At 49.0% G+C, this 14,598-nt stretch overlaps 1 protein-coding gene across 1 annotated transcript in view; it reads right to left on the bottom strand.

Annotated features, from left to right (window-relative positions):
• GP6 (glycoprotein VI platelet) overlaps positions 1 to 9,113 on the bottom strand; it is a 28,017-nt gene extending 18,904 nt beyond the window's left edge. Inside the window, exons 1-5 of the mRNA XM_074385512.1 lie at positions 8,985 to 9,113; positions 7,054 to 7,086; positions 6,695 to 6,926; positions 3,250 to 3,534; positions 1,502 to 1,555 (exon numbers count right to left, since the gene is read on the bottom strand). Of these exons, the coding sequence (XP_074241613.1) occupies positions 1,502 to 1,555; positions 3,250 to 3,534; positions 6,695 to 6,926; positions 7,054 to 7,086; positions 8,985 to 9,113 (733 nt within the window). The remainder of the gene's footprint in view (positions 1 to 1,501; positions 1,556 to 3,249; positions 3,535 to 6,694; positions 6,927 to 7,053; positions 7,087 to 8,984) is intronic.
• Between the last annotated feature and the right edge of the window lie 5,485 nt (positions 9,114 to 14,598).

Genomic DNA, 14,598 nt, shown 5'->3' with positions numbered 1-14,598 from the left:
AAGAAAAGGGTCCAGTTTTAATTTTCTACATATGACTAGACAGTTCTCCCAGCACCATTTATTAACCCACAGCCAATTTCATACTGAATCGGCAAAAGCTGGCAGCATTTCCCTTGAAAACCAGCACAAGACAAGGATGCCCTCTTTCACCACTCCTATTCAACAGAGTATTGGAAGTTCTGACCAGGGTAATCAGGCAACAGAAAGAAATAAAGTGTATTGAAATAGGAAGAGAGGAAACCAAACTATCTTTGTTTGCAGATGAACATGATCCTTTGTATAGAAAACCCCATCATCTCAGCCCAAAAGTTTCTGAAGCTGACAAGCAACTTAAGCCTTGTTTTGATTTTGATTTAAACTCAGTGTGTTAGGTATGTGCATGTCATATGATAGTTGGAATGTACCTTCCCGCCAAACCTCATATTGGATTATGATCCCCAGTGTTGGAGATGGGGCCTAGTGGGAGGTATTTGAATCATGGTGGTGGATCCCTCACTTGCTTGGTGCTGTCCTCACAATAGTGAGTGAATTCTCACAAGACGTGACTATTGCAAAGTGTGGCACGTCCTTCAGTCCCAGTTTTCTCTCTCTTGCTCCTTCTCCCAGCATGTGAGACACCTGCTCCCCCGTCACCTTCTGCCATGATTGTAAGCATCCTGAGGCCTCCGCAAAAGCAGATGCTAGCCTTCTGCTTCCTATATGGCCTTCAGAACCATGAACCAATTAAACAAATTTCTTTTCTTTTCTTTTCTTTTTTTTTTTTTGAGATAGTGTCTCGCTCTGTCACCCAGGCTGGAGTGCAGTGGTACAATCATGGCTCACTGCAACCTCTGCCTCCCAAGTTCAAGCAATTCTCCTGCCTCAGCCTCCTGAGGACTACAGGCACACACCACCACGCCCAGCTAATTTTTGTATTTTTAGTAGAGACGGGATTTGGCCATATTGGCCAGGCTGGTCTCCAACGCCTGACCTCGTGATCCACCCGCCTTGGCCTCCCAACACGCTGGGATTACAGGTGTGAGCCGCCGCGCCCGGCCTGGACCTCTTTTCTTTTCCTTTTCTTCCTTTTTTTTTCTTTTTTTGAGACAGAGTTTTGCTCTTGTTGCTCAGGCTGGAGTACAATGGCATGATCTCGGCTCACTGCAACCTCCTGTCTCCCAAGTTCAAGCAATCTCCTGTCTCAACCTACCAAGTAGCTAGGATTACAGGGGTGTGCCACCACACCCGGCTACTTTTTATATTTTTAGTAGAGACAGGGTTTCACCATGCTGGCCAGGCTGGTCTTGAACTCCTGACCTCGTGATCTGCCCACCTTGGCCTCCCAAAGTGCTGGGATTACCAGCATGAGCCACTGCGCCCAACTGAAGTGAAGGGGTTTTAAAACAAGGCAAATTTCTTAAAGAAACAGGTGAATTAAATAGACAAACCTAGGCAGAAAGGAAAGAGAAGGAGTCCATATGCCTCACACCCTGCACACCAGAATGGATCCTGCAGAACTTACCTTTGGCAGAGGAAGGTGGTTCTGTTGGTAACTGGCTGGGGGTCACAGAGGTTCCTGGGAAATCAGAAAATGAGAAAAATGCTCTGGTCGTGTGAGTCCTCAACAAATAATGAAACATCTCTGTAACCTAGTTTCCTCACCTGAAAAGTAAGTCTAAAGTAGCTTACATCAGTGGATTGCTGTGGATGTTTGAGGCCAGGCACGGGGCTCACACCTGTAATCCCAGCATTTTGGGAGGCAGAGGCAGGCAGATCACAAGGTCAGGAGTTGGAGACCATCCTGGCTAATATGGTAAAATCCCATCTCTACTAAAAATACAAAAATTAGCCAGGCATGCTGGCCTCTGTAGTCTCAGCTACTCTGGAGGCTGAGGCAGGAGAATCGCTTGAACCCAGGAGATGGAGGCTGCATTGAGCAGAGATCATGCTATTGCATTCCAGCCTGGGCTGCAGAGCGAGACTCTGTCTCAAAAAAAAAAAAAAAGTCGAAGCCATCATTAGTAATAATGCATTGCATATTTCAAAATTCTTAAAAGAGTAAACATTCTTACTACAAAAAAAATTATAAGATGGTCGGATGCAGTGACTCATGCCTGTAATCCCAGCACTTTCAGAGGCAGGAGGATCAGTTGAGCCCAGGATTTCAAGACCAGTCTGGGCAACATGGTGAAACTCCATCTCTACAAAAAATACAAAAATAGCTGGGCATGATGGTGCACACCTGTAATCCCAGTTACTAGGGAGGCTGTGGTGGGAGGATCACGGAACCTGGGAGGCAGAGGTTGCAGTGAACCAAGATCACACCACTGCACTCCATCCTGGGTGACCGAGGCCCCATCCCCAAAAAAGAAGAATTGATAAGTAGCTGAGGTGGATATATCAGTTAGCTTGATATAATCATTCCACAGTGAATACATATATCAACATGTTACTTTGTACCCTGTAAATGTATACAGTGATTTGCCCATTACAAATACAAATTTAAAAAACAAGAATGAAAGACTGATCCACTTTACAGTATGAATGAACCTTGAAAACATTATGCTGAGTGAAAGAAACCGGTCACGAAAGACCATGTAGTGTATGACTCCATTTATATGAAATGCCCAGAGAAGGCAACTTTATACAAAGAGAAAACAGACAGGTGGTTACCTGGAGCTGGGAGTGGGAAGAGGAAGTGACCACAAACCGGAGCAAGATCTTTTTAGGGTGATGGAAGTTGCTAAAATTGGATTGTGGTGGTTACACAACTCCAAAAACTCTTTTTTTGTTTTGTTTTGTTTTTTTATTTTAAAATTTCTTAAAATGTATTGAATTGAGGCCAGGCACAGTGGTTCATGCCTGTAATCCCAGCACTTTGGGAGGCTGGGGCAGGCAGATCACCTGAGGTCAGGAGTTCAAGACCAGCCTGGCCAACATGGTGAAACCCCGTCTCTACTAAAAATACAAAAATTAGCTGAGTGTGGTGGCACACACCTGTAATCCCAGGTACTCGGGAGGCTGAGGCAGGAGAATCACTTGAACCTGGGAGGTGGAGCTTGCAGTGAGCTAAGATAGCACCACTGCACTCCAGCCTGGGTGACAGAGTGAGACTCCATCAAAAAAAGGAAAACCTACATCCTCCCAGCTGCCTGCAGCCCGGGGCTTCCTGCCCTCTCATTTCCTTAGCACCTAGGGCCCCTCCCCTTGGAATGGCCATCAGGACCTAGAAAGGTTGAGGAAGAAAGGTTTGGTCTGCAACACCCCTACCTGTGACCACAAGCTCCAGGGGATCACTGGGGGCCGACCACAGGTATGGGGCCCTTCTGGAGAAGCTGTAGCACCGGTAGGTCCCACTGTGGGCGGCGGTCACCGTGGTGATGGGGAAGCTGGCCCGGTACCATCTCTCAGGATTCTTGTAGGGTCCGGGGTCTCCCTCCTTGTACAGAGCAAATTGGTCAAAGCCATATTTGGTCTGACACTGTAGGGTCACATCCCCTCCTGGGGATACCGCTGGGCCAGGCTGGGCTGAGAGCGAGGGCTTGGGAAAAACTCCTGGTAGAAAAGGAAGTCTGGTGTTAAAGGCCAGTATCTCAGCTGGGGCTGGGAGGTGCCCCTGCCTGCCTCAGCTGGGGAGCTTTATGGCTGTATCCCTCCCAGAGAGTGCACTCCCTTGCCCAAGCTCAGAGGGAGGTCAAATCATGAGTGGTTTACGGAGTGAGGCTGTGCCCACATCCTAGTGCCTGGTGCAAACCCTGGTTCTGCCTTTAGGGGCTTGTGGCCCTGGAGACCAATCTCCCTCTGTATCTGAGCCTCACTGCCTTGTTTTGTTAAAATGGGGATGATGGGGCCGGGTGCTATGGCTCATGCCTGTAATCCCAGCACTTTGGGAGGCCAAGGCGGGCAGATCACCTGAGGTCAGGAGTTTGAGACCAGCCTGACCAACATGAAGAAACCCCATCTCTACTAAAAACACAAAATTAGCCAGGCATGGTGGCACATGCCTGTAGTCCCAGCTAGTCAGGAGGCTGAGGCAGGAGAATCACTTGAACCTGGGAGTCAGAGTTTACAGTGATCTGAGATTGCGCCATTGCACTCCAGCCTGGGCAACAAGAGTGAAACTCTGTCTCAAAAAATACAAAAATAAAGACCGGGCGCAGTGGCTCAAGCCTGTAATCCCAGCACTTTGGGAGGCCGAGGTGGGTGGCTCACAAGGTCGAGAGATCGAGACCAACCTGGTCAACATGGTGAAACCCCGTCTCTACTAAAAATACAAAAAATTAGCTGGGTATGGTGGTGCGTGCCTGTAATCCCAGCTACTCAGGAGGCTGAGGCAGGAGAATTGCCTGAACCCAGGAGGTGGAGGTTGCGGTGAGCCGAGATCGCGCCATTGCACTCCAGCCTGGGTAACAAGAGCAAAACTCTGTCTCAAAAAAAATAAAAAATAAAAAATAAAAACAAATGAAACTAAGGCCCATGGCGTTAAATAATTTGTCCAACCCCAGATAACGATACTGCAGTGTACACTTGAAATTTGCTAAGAGGGTAGATTATAAGTGTTCTCACACCAAAAAAAAAAACTGTGGGAGGTGATGTATGTTGATGACCTTGATGGTGGTAACTATCACAGTGGATATGTATATCAAAACATCAAGTTGTAGCTGGGCGCAGTGGCTCAAGCCTATAATCCCACCACTTTGGGAGGCCGAGGCGGGTGGATCACAAGGTCAAGAAATCGAGACCATCTTGGTCAACAAGGTGAAACCCTGTCTCTCCTAAAAATACAAAAAATTAGCTGGGCATGGTGGTGCGTGCCTGTAATCCCAGCTGCTCAGGAGGCTGAGGCAGGAGAATTGCCTGAACCCAGGAGGCGGAGGTTGGGGTGAGCCGAGATCGCGCCATTGCACTCCAACCTGGGTAACAAGAGCGAAACTCCGTCTCAAAAAAAAAAAAAAAAAAAAAAAATCAAGTTGTATACCTTGGATATATCCATTTTTGTTTTTCTTTTTTTTAAATACAGAGTCTCACTCTGTCAACCAGGTTGGAGTGCAGTGGCTTGATCACAGCTCCCTGCAGCCTCGACTTCCCTGGCTCAAGCTATCTTCCTGCCTCAGCCTCCTGGGTAGCTGAAATTATAGGTGCTTGCTACTATGCTCCACTAATTTTTAATTTTTTTGTAAAGATGGGGTCTCACTATGTTGCCTAGGCTGGTCTCGAACCCCTGAGCTCAAGTGATCCTCCCACCTCAGTCTCCCAAAGTGCTGGGATTACAAGTGTGAGCCACTGGTACCAGTGCTGTCTTTACTTTTTAGTTGTAACAAATGTAAGATGTTAACATGAAGGGATCCCAGGTGAAATATTTCCATTCATATTATCTTTAGCAACTTTTCTGTCAGTCTAAAAATTAATCCAAAACAAAGGTTTTGCTGGTGGTGGTGGTAGTTGTTTTTGAGACAGAGTCTCACCCTGTCACCAAGGCTGGAGTGCAGTGGCGTGATCTCTGCAACCTCTGCCTCCCAGGTTCAAGCAATTCTCCTGTCTCAGCCTCCTAAGTAGCTGAGACTACAGGTGGCACTACCACACCCGGCTAATTTTTGTATTTTTAGTAGAAACGGAGTTTCACCATATTGGTCAGGCTGGTCTCAAACTCCTGACCTCAGGTGATCCACTCACCTTGGCCTCCCAAAGTGCTGGGATTACAGGTGTGAGCCACCGCACCCAGCCCTTTTTTTTATTTTTTATTTTTTTTTTGAGACGGAGTTTTGCTCTTGTTACCCAGGCTGGAGTGCAATGGCGTGATCTCAGCTCACCGCAACCTCCGCCTCCTGGGTTCAAGCAATTCTTCTGCCTCAGCCTCCCGAGCAGCTGGGACTACAGGTGTGCGCCACCATGCCCAGCTAATTTTTGTATTTTTAGTAGAGACGGGGTTTCACCATGTTGACCAGGATGGTCTCGATCTCTTGACCTCGTGATCCACCCGCCTCGGCCTCCCAAAGTGCTGGGATTACAGGCGTGAGCCACCGTGCCCGGCCCCCCCCTTTTTTTTTTTTTAATGCCTTTTGTGAAAACTGTCAAGAGACCCCATCTTTACAAAAAAAAAAAAAATCAGCTGGGCATGGTGGTGCAGAGCTATAGTCCCAGCTATTTGGAAGGCTGAGGCAGGAGGATCCCTTGAGCCCAGGAGGTAGAGGCTGCAGTGAGCAAAGATCGGCCACTGTACTCCAGTCTGGGTGACACAGCAAGGCTCTGTGTCCAAAAAATAAAATATTATTCACATTGATCCACAAATGTTGTGGCACCACCACCCGCTAGGCCAGGGCCTGGCTTGCCTCACCCTAATCCGGGCCTAATCCCTATTCTCAGTGTCCCCCCTTTTTTCTTTGAGACGGAGTTTCACTCTTGTTGCCCAGGCTGGATTGCAATGGCGCAATCTCGGATCACTGTAAACTCTACCTCCTGGGTTCAAGCGATTCTCCTGCCTCAGCCTCCCGAGTAGCTGGGATTACAGGTGTGTGCCACCATGCCCGGCTAATTTTGTGTTTTTACTAGAGATGAGTTTCTCCATATTGGTCAGGCTGGTTTCGAACTCCCAGCCTCGGCCTCCCAAATTGCTGGGATTAGACACGTAAGCCACTGCACCCGGCCTAACGTCCCCCATATTTGTGCCCCGAACGGAGGCCCATACAGTCCCAGGCTCCAATCCCCTGTCCTTTACCAGTGGCAATGAGCTCCAACTGGTCGCTGGGCGGGGACCAGCGGCTTCCGTTCTGGTAGGAGCAGCGGTAACGTCCAGCGGCACTTTGCTTCATGGCCGGGATGAGGAGGACCGCCTGATCCCGGTAGCTGTTGGAACTCAGCTTCTCCAGGCGGTACAGGTCCACACCCGGAGGTCCCTGGCACCGGAGGGTCACTGCCTTCTCCAGGGGCACCAGGGAGCTGGGCACAGCCTGCAGGGAGGGCTTGGGGAGTGGTCCTGGAAGAGGAGGAGCAGGGCTGGGTCAGCCTCCCTGCAGACCTCACCTGGAACCCACTTCCCCCACCTGCTGGTGGATCCCACAGGAGGGAAGGACTCACCGCTCTGAGCTTGCGCATGCCCCAGACACAGCCCTGAGGAGAGAAGAGAGAGACCAGAGGCCAGGACTCACTTTTATAGACATTGCTGCCTGCTGGGCATAGTGACAAGACATTTGCATGCGTGGGCTTTATTCTCTCCTAATCACTTATTTCTTCAAAAGACACACAGGCATGTAATTTCAGTGAGAGAAGCCAGTCAGAAAAAGCCACATAGTTTATGATGTCATTTACATGAAATATCCAGAAGGGGTAAATCTACAGAAGACAGAGAAGAAAATAGACACGCGGCTGGGGGTGGTCGGGGAAAGCGAGGACGAGAAGTGACTGCTTGACGGGCGTGGGGTTTCCTCGGAGGTGTCGTAATGTTCTGCAGTTAGATAGAGGGTGGTGTTGCACAACACTGAATGTACCAAATGTCAGGTAAAGCAGACTGTCAGTTCTGTTCATTTCACCACAGTACAACTGTTTTAAGGCCAGGCACAGTGGCTCGCACCTGTAATCCCAACACTTTGGGAGGCCAAGGAGGCCAAAGCGCCTAAGGTCGGGGGTTGGAGACCAGCCTGGGCAACATAGTGAGACCTGATTTCTACCATACACACACAAAAATCAGTAGCCAGTCATGGTGCTATGCGCCTGTGGTCCAAGCTACCTGGGGTGGCTGAGGTGGGAGGATTCCTTGAGCCCAGGAGGTCAAGCCTGCAGGGAGCCAAGATGGTGCCCACTGCACTCCAGCCTGGACAATGTTGTGAGGCCCCATCTCAAAAAGTAGATCATTTGAAGTTAAGCTGAGATTCCTTGTCCATCCTGTCTAGCTCCCACCATTGCCCCTTCCCTGCATATGTTTTTTTTTTTTTACTATTTCTCTTGTTCCTTCTGGCATTGTTTTACATCTTCATGGTTCTAGAAAAAAGTATACATACTACTGTCTGTGGGTTCATTAGTGTTAGGCATTGCACACTGACTTCCTCAGTGGGTGTGAGGAATGTGACCTCAGACATTGCTGTCCCATCATCTCCTCCCTTCCATCTCCCAGTATTAAACAATATCCAGCACATATGCAATAGGATGCAATTGTATAGACAAGTATTGCAAATAGTATTGCATATCGTGTATCACTGTATTTTATTTTATTGTATATGCAATATATGCAGTAGAACCCCACACTGGCCGGGCGCCATGGCTCACACCTGTAATCCTAGCACTTTGGGAGGCTGAGGCGGGTGGATCACAAGGTCAAGAGATCAAGACCATCCTGGCCAACACTGTCCTTCTCTACTAAAAAAAAAATTAAAAAATTAGATGGGCATAGTAGCACGTACGTGTAGTCCCAGCTACTAGGGAGGCTGAGGCAGGAGAATCGCTTCAACCCAGGAGTCAGGGGTTGCGGTGAGCCAAGATCTCACCACTGCACTGCAGCCTGGCAACAGAGTGAGACTCTGTCTCAAATAATAGTTATAATAATAAATAAAACCCCACACTAATGGGATGTGTTAGTCCCCAGAATTCATCAAATGTATGATTGGGTCACTGGGAAAGTAATACTTTTCCCTTGTCTATATGATTACAAAATGTACAGCAGCAATACTTAGAGTAACAAAGATGTGGAGTCAGCCTAGCTGCCCATGAGCAGTGGACTGGATAAAGAAAACTTGGTGGGGTGCCCAGCCCGCAGAGCCGCAGCTGGGACTGAGGCCAATGTGAATTCGAAGGCCTATCCCAGGCGTCCCCAGACTTTTTACACAGGGGGCCAGTTCACTGTCCCTCAGACCGTTGGAGGGCCCCCACATACTGTGCTCCTCTCACTGACCACCAATGAAAGAGGTGCCCCTTCCTGAAGTGCGGTGGGGGGCCGGATAAACGGCCTCAGGGGGCCGTAGTTTGGGGACGCCTGGCCTATCCCGTCGCCAGTGCCCACCTCACCAAGAAACTACTAGACCTCGTTCAGCAGTCATGGAACTGTGAGCAGCTTTGGAAAGGGGCAGTGAGGCCACCAAAACCCCCCACAGGGGCATCTCTGTGTTCACTGTGATGGCCGCAGGCACCCAGCCACTGGACGTCATTCTGTACCTCCCACTGCTGTGTAGAGACAAGACCATGCCCTACGTGTTTCTGTGCTCCAAGCAGGCCCTGGGGAGAGCCTGTGGGGTCTGCAGGCCTGTCATCGCCTGTTCTGTCACCACCAAAGAAGGCTCACAGCTGAAACAGTAGATCCAGTCCATTCAGCAGTCCATCGAAAGGCTCTTAGTGTGAACCTATGGCCTCTGCCATCTGCTCCCTGCCAACTTCTCCCGAGGTTGTGTATCATAGTGTTCGTGTTAGCACGTAGTGTCTTCACCTACTCTCTATTGTTATAAAGTGCTGTAGTACTAAAAAAAGAAAGAAAAAATAACTTGGTATGTAAACACTGTGGAATATTACACAGCCATAAAAATGAATGAGATCACGTCCTTTGCAGGAACATGGATGGAGCTAGGATAATGGCCTCCAGCTCCATCCACGTTCTGTTCCCACAGGAATGGAAAACCAAATACTGCATGTTCTCACTTAAAAGTGGGAGCTGAACACCGAGAACACATGGACACATAGATAGACGACAGGCAGGGCCCTCCTTGAGGGTAGAGGGTGGGAGGAGGGAGAGGAGCAAGAAGCTGCCTATCAGGAGGTGGGGTGCGGTGGCTCACGCCTGTAATCCCAGCACTTTGGGAGGCTGAGGCAGGCAGATCACCTGAGGTCAGGAGTTCAAGACCAGCCTGGCCAACATGGTGAAACCCCGTCTCTACTAAAAATAAAAAAAATTGGCCTGATGAGATGGATTCTGTAATCTCAGCTACTTCGGAGGCTGAGGCAGGAGAATCATCCAAACCAGAAGGCAGAGATTGCAGTAAGCCAACTTTGCACCACTGCACTTCAGCCTGGGCAAAGGAGCAAGACTCCATCTCAAAAGAAAAAAAAAAAAAGGCATTGCCTGTCAGGTACTACACTCACTACCTAGCTGGTGAAATAATGTGTATGCCAAACGCTTGGACATGGAATTTACCCACATTAACACACTGGCACATGTGCCCCTGAATCTGTAAGAAAGATTAGGGGCCGGGCGCAGTGGCTCACACCTGTAATCCCAGCACTTTGGGAGGCCGAGACGTCAGGAGTTCCAGACCAGCCTAACTAACATGGTGAAAACCCGTCTCTACTAAAAATACAAAAATTAGCTGGGTGTAGTGGAGGGTGCCTGTAATCCCAGCTACTCGGAAGGCTGTGGCAGGAGAATCACTTGAACCCAGGAGGCAGAGGTTGCAGTGAGCCAACCTCACACCATTGCACTCCAACCTGGGCAACAGATCAAGATTTCGTGTCAAAAAAGAATAAATGAGTGTGGAATACTACTCAGCTGTTAAAAGGAATGAAATAATGTCTTTTGCAGCAAATTGCATGGAGCTAGACAGTATTATTCTAAGTGAAGTAATGCAGGAGTGGAAAACCAAAATCTGTACATTCTCACTTATCAGTGGGAGCTAAGCTGTGGGTATGCAAAGGCATACAGAGTGTTGTGATGGACTTTAGAGACTCAGAAGGAGAAGGGCGGATGGGGGGCTATGGATAAAAAACTACACAGTAGGTACAGTGTACACTACTCAGGTGACAGGTGCACTAACATCTGAGAATTCACTATGTAATTCAATCCATGTAACCAAAACCACTTGTATTCCAAAAGCTATTGAAGCAGAAATGAAACCAGACACAGTGGCTCACATCTGTAACCCCAACGCTTTGGGAGGCAGAGGTGGGTGGATCGCTTGAGCCCAGGAGTTCAAGACCAGCCTGGGCAACATAGCGAGACCTCGTAACTACGAAAATTAGCCAGGCATGATGGTGTGCAGCTGGAGTTCAGGAGATGGAGGGAGGGGGAATTGCTTGAGCCTGGGAGGTTGAGGTTGCGGTAAACCGTGATCATGCCACTGCACTCCAGCCTTGGTGACAAAAGTGAGACCCTGTGTCAAATAAAATTAAATAAAAATTAAAAGAATAATACATCTGTGTATGAATAATGAATGAGAGGTTGTTTATAGTCACAGTTTACCCTCTCATCTCCAGTTACACAACCCTCTCCTTGCTTAGCCTCTTGGAGACAGTGTCCCGTTAGTGGTCAAATTCTCCTGAAGAAATAAGGCAATAATGCATTCAATGTGCCTAATTTTAGTAGTTCCGGGGTCTCGCTATGTTGCCCAGGCTGGTCTCGAACTCCAGGGCTCAAGCGATCCACCCACCTCTGCCTCCCAAAGTATTGGGGTTACAGGTGTGAGCCACTGTGTCTGGCTTACACAGTGAGGAACAGGCAGCAGAAATGCATCTGACCCATCACCCATCCTTCAAGAGACTCTTACTCCACTACTGTAGGGAATACTGACAAATTCAGCCCATAACCTTGTCCTGATATCAAGTGCACTTTTTTTTATTTTATTTTTTATTTTTATTTTTTGAGACCGAGTTTCACTCTTGTTGCCCAGGCTGGAGTGCAATGGCGCATTCTCAGCTCACCAAAACATCCGCATCCCGGTTTCAAGTGATTCTCCTGCCTCAGCCTCTAGAGTAGCTAGGACCACAGGTATGCACCACCACGTCTGGCTAATTTTGTATTTTTAGTAGAAACAGGGTTTCTCCGTGTTGGTCAGGCTGGTCTTGAACTCCTGAGCTCAGATGATCCACCCACCTCACCCTCCCAAAGTGCTGGGATTACTGGTGACAGCCACCACGTCTGGCCTTTTTTTTTTTTGAGACCAAGTCTCTGTTGTGCAGGCTGGAGCGCAGTGGCGTGATCTCAGCACACTGCAACTTCTGCCTCCCAAGTTCAAGTGATTCTCCTGCCTCAGCCTCCAGAGTAGCTGGGATAACAGGCACCTGCTATCATGCCTGGCTAATTTTTGTATTTTCGTACAGACAGGGTTTCCCCATGTTAACCAGGCTGGTCTCGAACTCTTGACCTCTGGTTATCCACCTGCCTCAGCCCCTCAAAATGTTGAAATTATAGGCATGAGCCACCATGCCCGGCCCACATTTTTTTAAAAAGGGGCAACTGCAGTGTAGTGGAACAAAGTTGTGACCAACACTAGGATACCTCTGTTCATTTACTGACCCAGCCACGAATAAACTGAAATAACGCAGACAAAACACGCCACCTTGCTGGCCCCTCATTTCCCCACCCAACAAATGAAGGGGCTCTCATAGGTCCTTTTTTTGTCCTGAAATTCATTACTGATAGAAATTCTTTTTTCGTTTTTCTTTTTGAGACGGAGTCTCGCTTTGTTGCCAGGCTGGAGTGCAGTGGCATGATCCTGGCTCACTACAACCTCTGCCTCCCGGGTTCAAGCGATTCTCCTGCCTCAGCCTCCCGAGTAGCTAGGACTGCAGGCCCACGCCACCACGCCCAGCTAATTTTTGTGTTTTTTATTAAAGATCGGGTTTCACCATGTTGGCCAGGATGGTCTTGATCTCTTGACCTTGTGATCGCCCACCTCAGCCTCCCAAAGTGCTGGGATTACGGGCATGAGCCACCGCGCCCAGCTGCAAATTCTTAAAAAAATCCTTTGTCTGGCAGTCCATGCCGACCCTTCAGCAGTTCCCAGATCCACCCTCAGGACTCACCAAGACAGAAGAGGGCGGTCAGGAATGGAGACATGGTTCCTCGGCCCTGTTCTGAGCTCTGTGGCCAGGGAGGGAAGTGGTGGGAGTCAGGGGCACAGGCTCAGGATGTGATGAGGACGAAGAATGCCCTCCTCCCTTCCTTCGCCAGCCCCAGCCTTTCCTAATTGAGACTCATCGAGCCGTAGCCGGCTCCTCAGTACAGTGACTTGCACACAAGCTCCAAGGAATCTCGCTTATCTCCGCCAGCCAGCCTGGCTCTGCACCGCCCGTCTGCCCACTGGGGCCTGGTCTGTGCTCCCAAGTTCCCGTAAAGTCCCTGGTGGTCGCTAGGAAAATGTGCATCCGAACCACAGTGAGATATGAGTTTACACCTTCTAGGATGGCTGTAATTTTTTAAATGGATAATAGCAAGCGTTGCTGAGTGTGCAGAGAAATTGGAATGTGCCTGCATTGCTGGTGGGGATGTGACATGGTGCTGCTGCAATGGAAAACAGTTTAGAAGCGCGTCCAAAAGTTAAACGTGGGGTTGCCATAAAAGTCCAGCAATTCCACTTCTGGGTATACACCTAAAAGGATTGAAAACAGGGTCTTGGGCCAGGCGTGGTGGCTCACATCTGTAATCCCAGCACTTTGGAAGGCCAAGGTGGGCAGATCGTCTGAGGTCAGGAGTTCCAGACCAGCCTGACCAACATGGTGAAATCCCGTCACTACTAAAAACACAAAATTAAGGCCGGGCGCGGTGGCTCAAGCCTGTAATCCCAGCACTTTGGGAGGCCGAGGCGGGTGGATCACGAGGTCGAGAGATCGAGACCATCCTGGTCAACATGGTGAAACCCCGTCTCTACTAAAAATACAAAAAATTAGCTGGGCATGGTGGCGCGTGCCTGTAATCCCAGCTACTCAGGAGGCTGAGGCAGGAGAATTGCCTGAACCCAGGAGGCGGAGGTGGCGGTGAGCCGAGATAGCACCATTGCACTCCAGCCTGGGTAACAAGGGCGAAACTCCGTCCCAAAAAAAAAAGTAGAAAAAAAAAAAAAACAAAAAAAACAAAATTAGCCAGGCATGGTGGCACGCGCCTGTAATCCCAGCTACTCTGGAGTCTGAGGCAGGAGAATCACTTGAACCTGGAAGGCAGAGGTTGCGGTGAGCCGAGACTGTACCATTGCACTCCAGCCTGGGCAACAAGATCGAAACTCCATCTCAAAAAAATATATATATTTTTTTGTAGAGATGGGTTTCACTGTGTTGCCCAGGCTGGTCTTGAACTCCTGGGCTCAAGCAGTCCACCTACCTCATCCTCCCAAAGTGCTGTGATGACAGGTGTGAGCCACTGGGTCCTTTTTCTTTTAATTGCATTTTAGGTTTTGGGGTACCTGTGAAGAACATGCAGGATTGTTGCATAGGTGCACACACGGCAGTGTGGTTTGCTGCCTTCCTCCCCGTCACCTATATCTGGCATTTCTCCCCCATGCTCTCTCTCCCCACCTCCCCACCCTCCGCTGTCCCTCCTCTATTTCCCCTCGACAGACCCCAGTGTGCCCAGTGTGTGATGCTCCCCTCCCTGTGTCCATGTGTTCTCATTGTTCAACACTTGCCTATGAGTGAGAACATGCGGTGTTTGATTTTCTGTTCTTGTGTCAGTTTGCTTAGAATGTTGGTTTCCAGGTTCATCCATGTCCCTACAAAGGACATGAACTCGTTTTTGATGGCATAATATTCCATGGTGTATATGTGCCACATTTTTCCTGTCCAGTCTATCATCGACGGGCATTTGGGTTGGTTCCAGGTCTTTGCTATTGTGAACAGTGCTGCAGTGAACATTCGTGTGCACGTGTCCTTGTAGTAGAATGATTGATAATCCTTTGGATATATACCCAGTAATGGGATTGCTGGGTCAGATGGAAT

Source organism: Saimiri boliviensis, chromosome 14 (assembly GCF_048565385.1).
Source record: "Saimiri boliviensis isolate mSaiBol1 chromosome 14, mSaiBol1.pri, whole genome shotgun sequence".
NCBI lineage: Eukaryota > Metazoa > Chordata > Mammalia > Primates > Cebidae > Saimiri > Saimiri boliviensis.
This window is presented reverse-complemented; position numbering and strand designations above follow the sequence as displayed.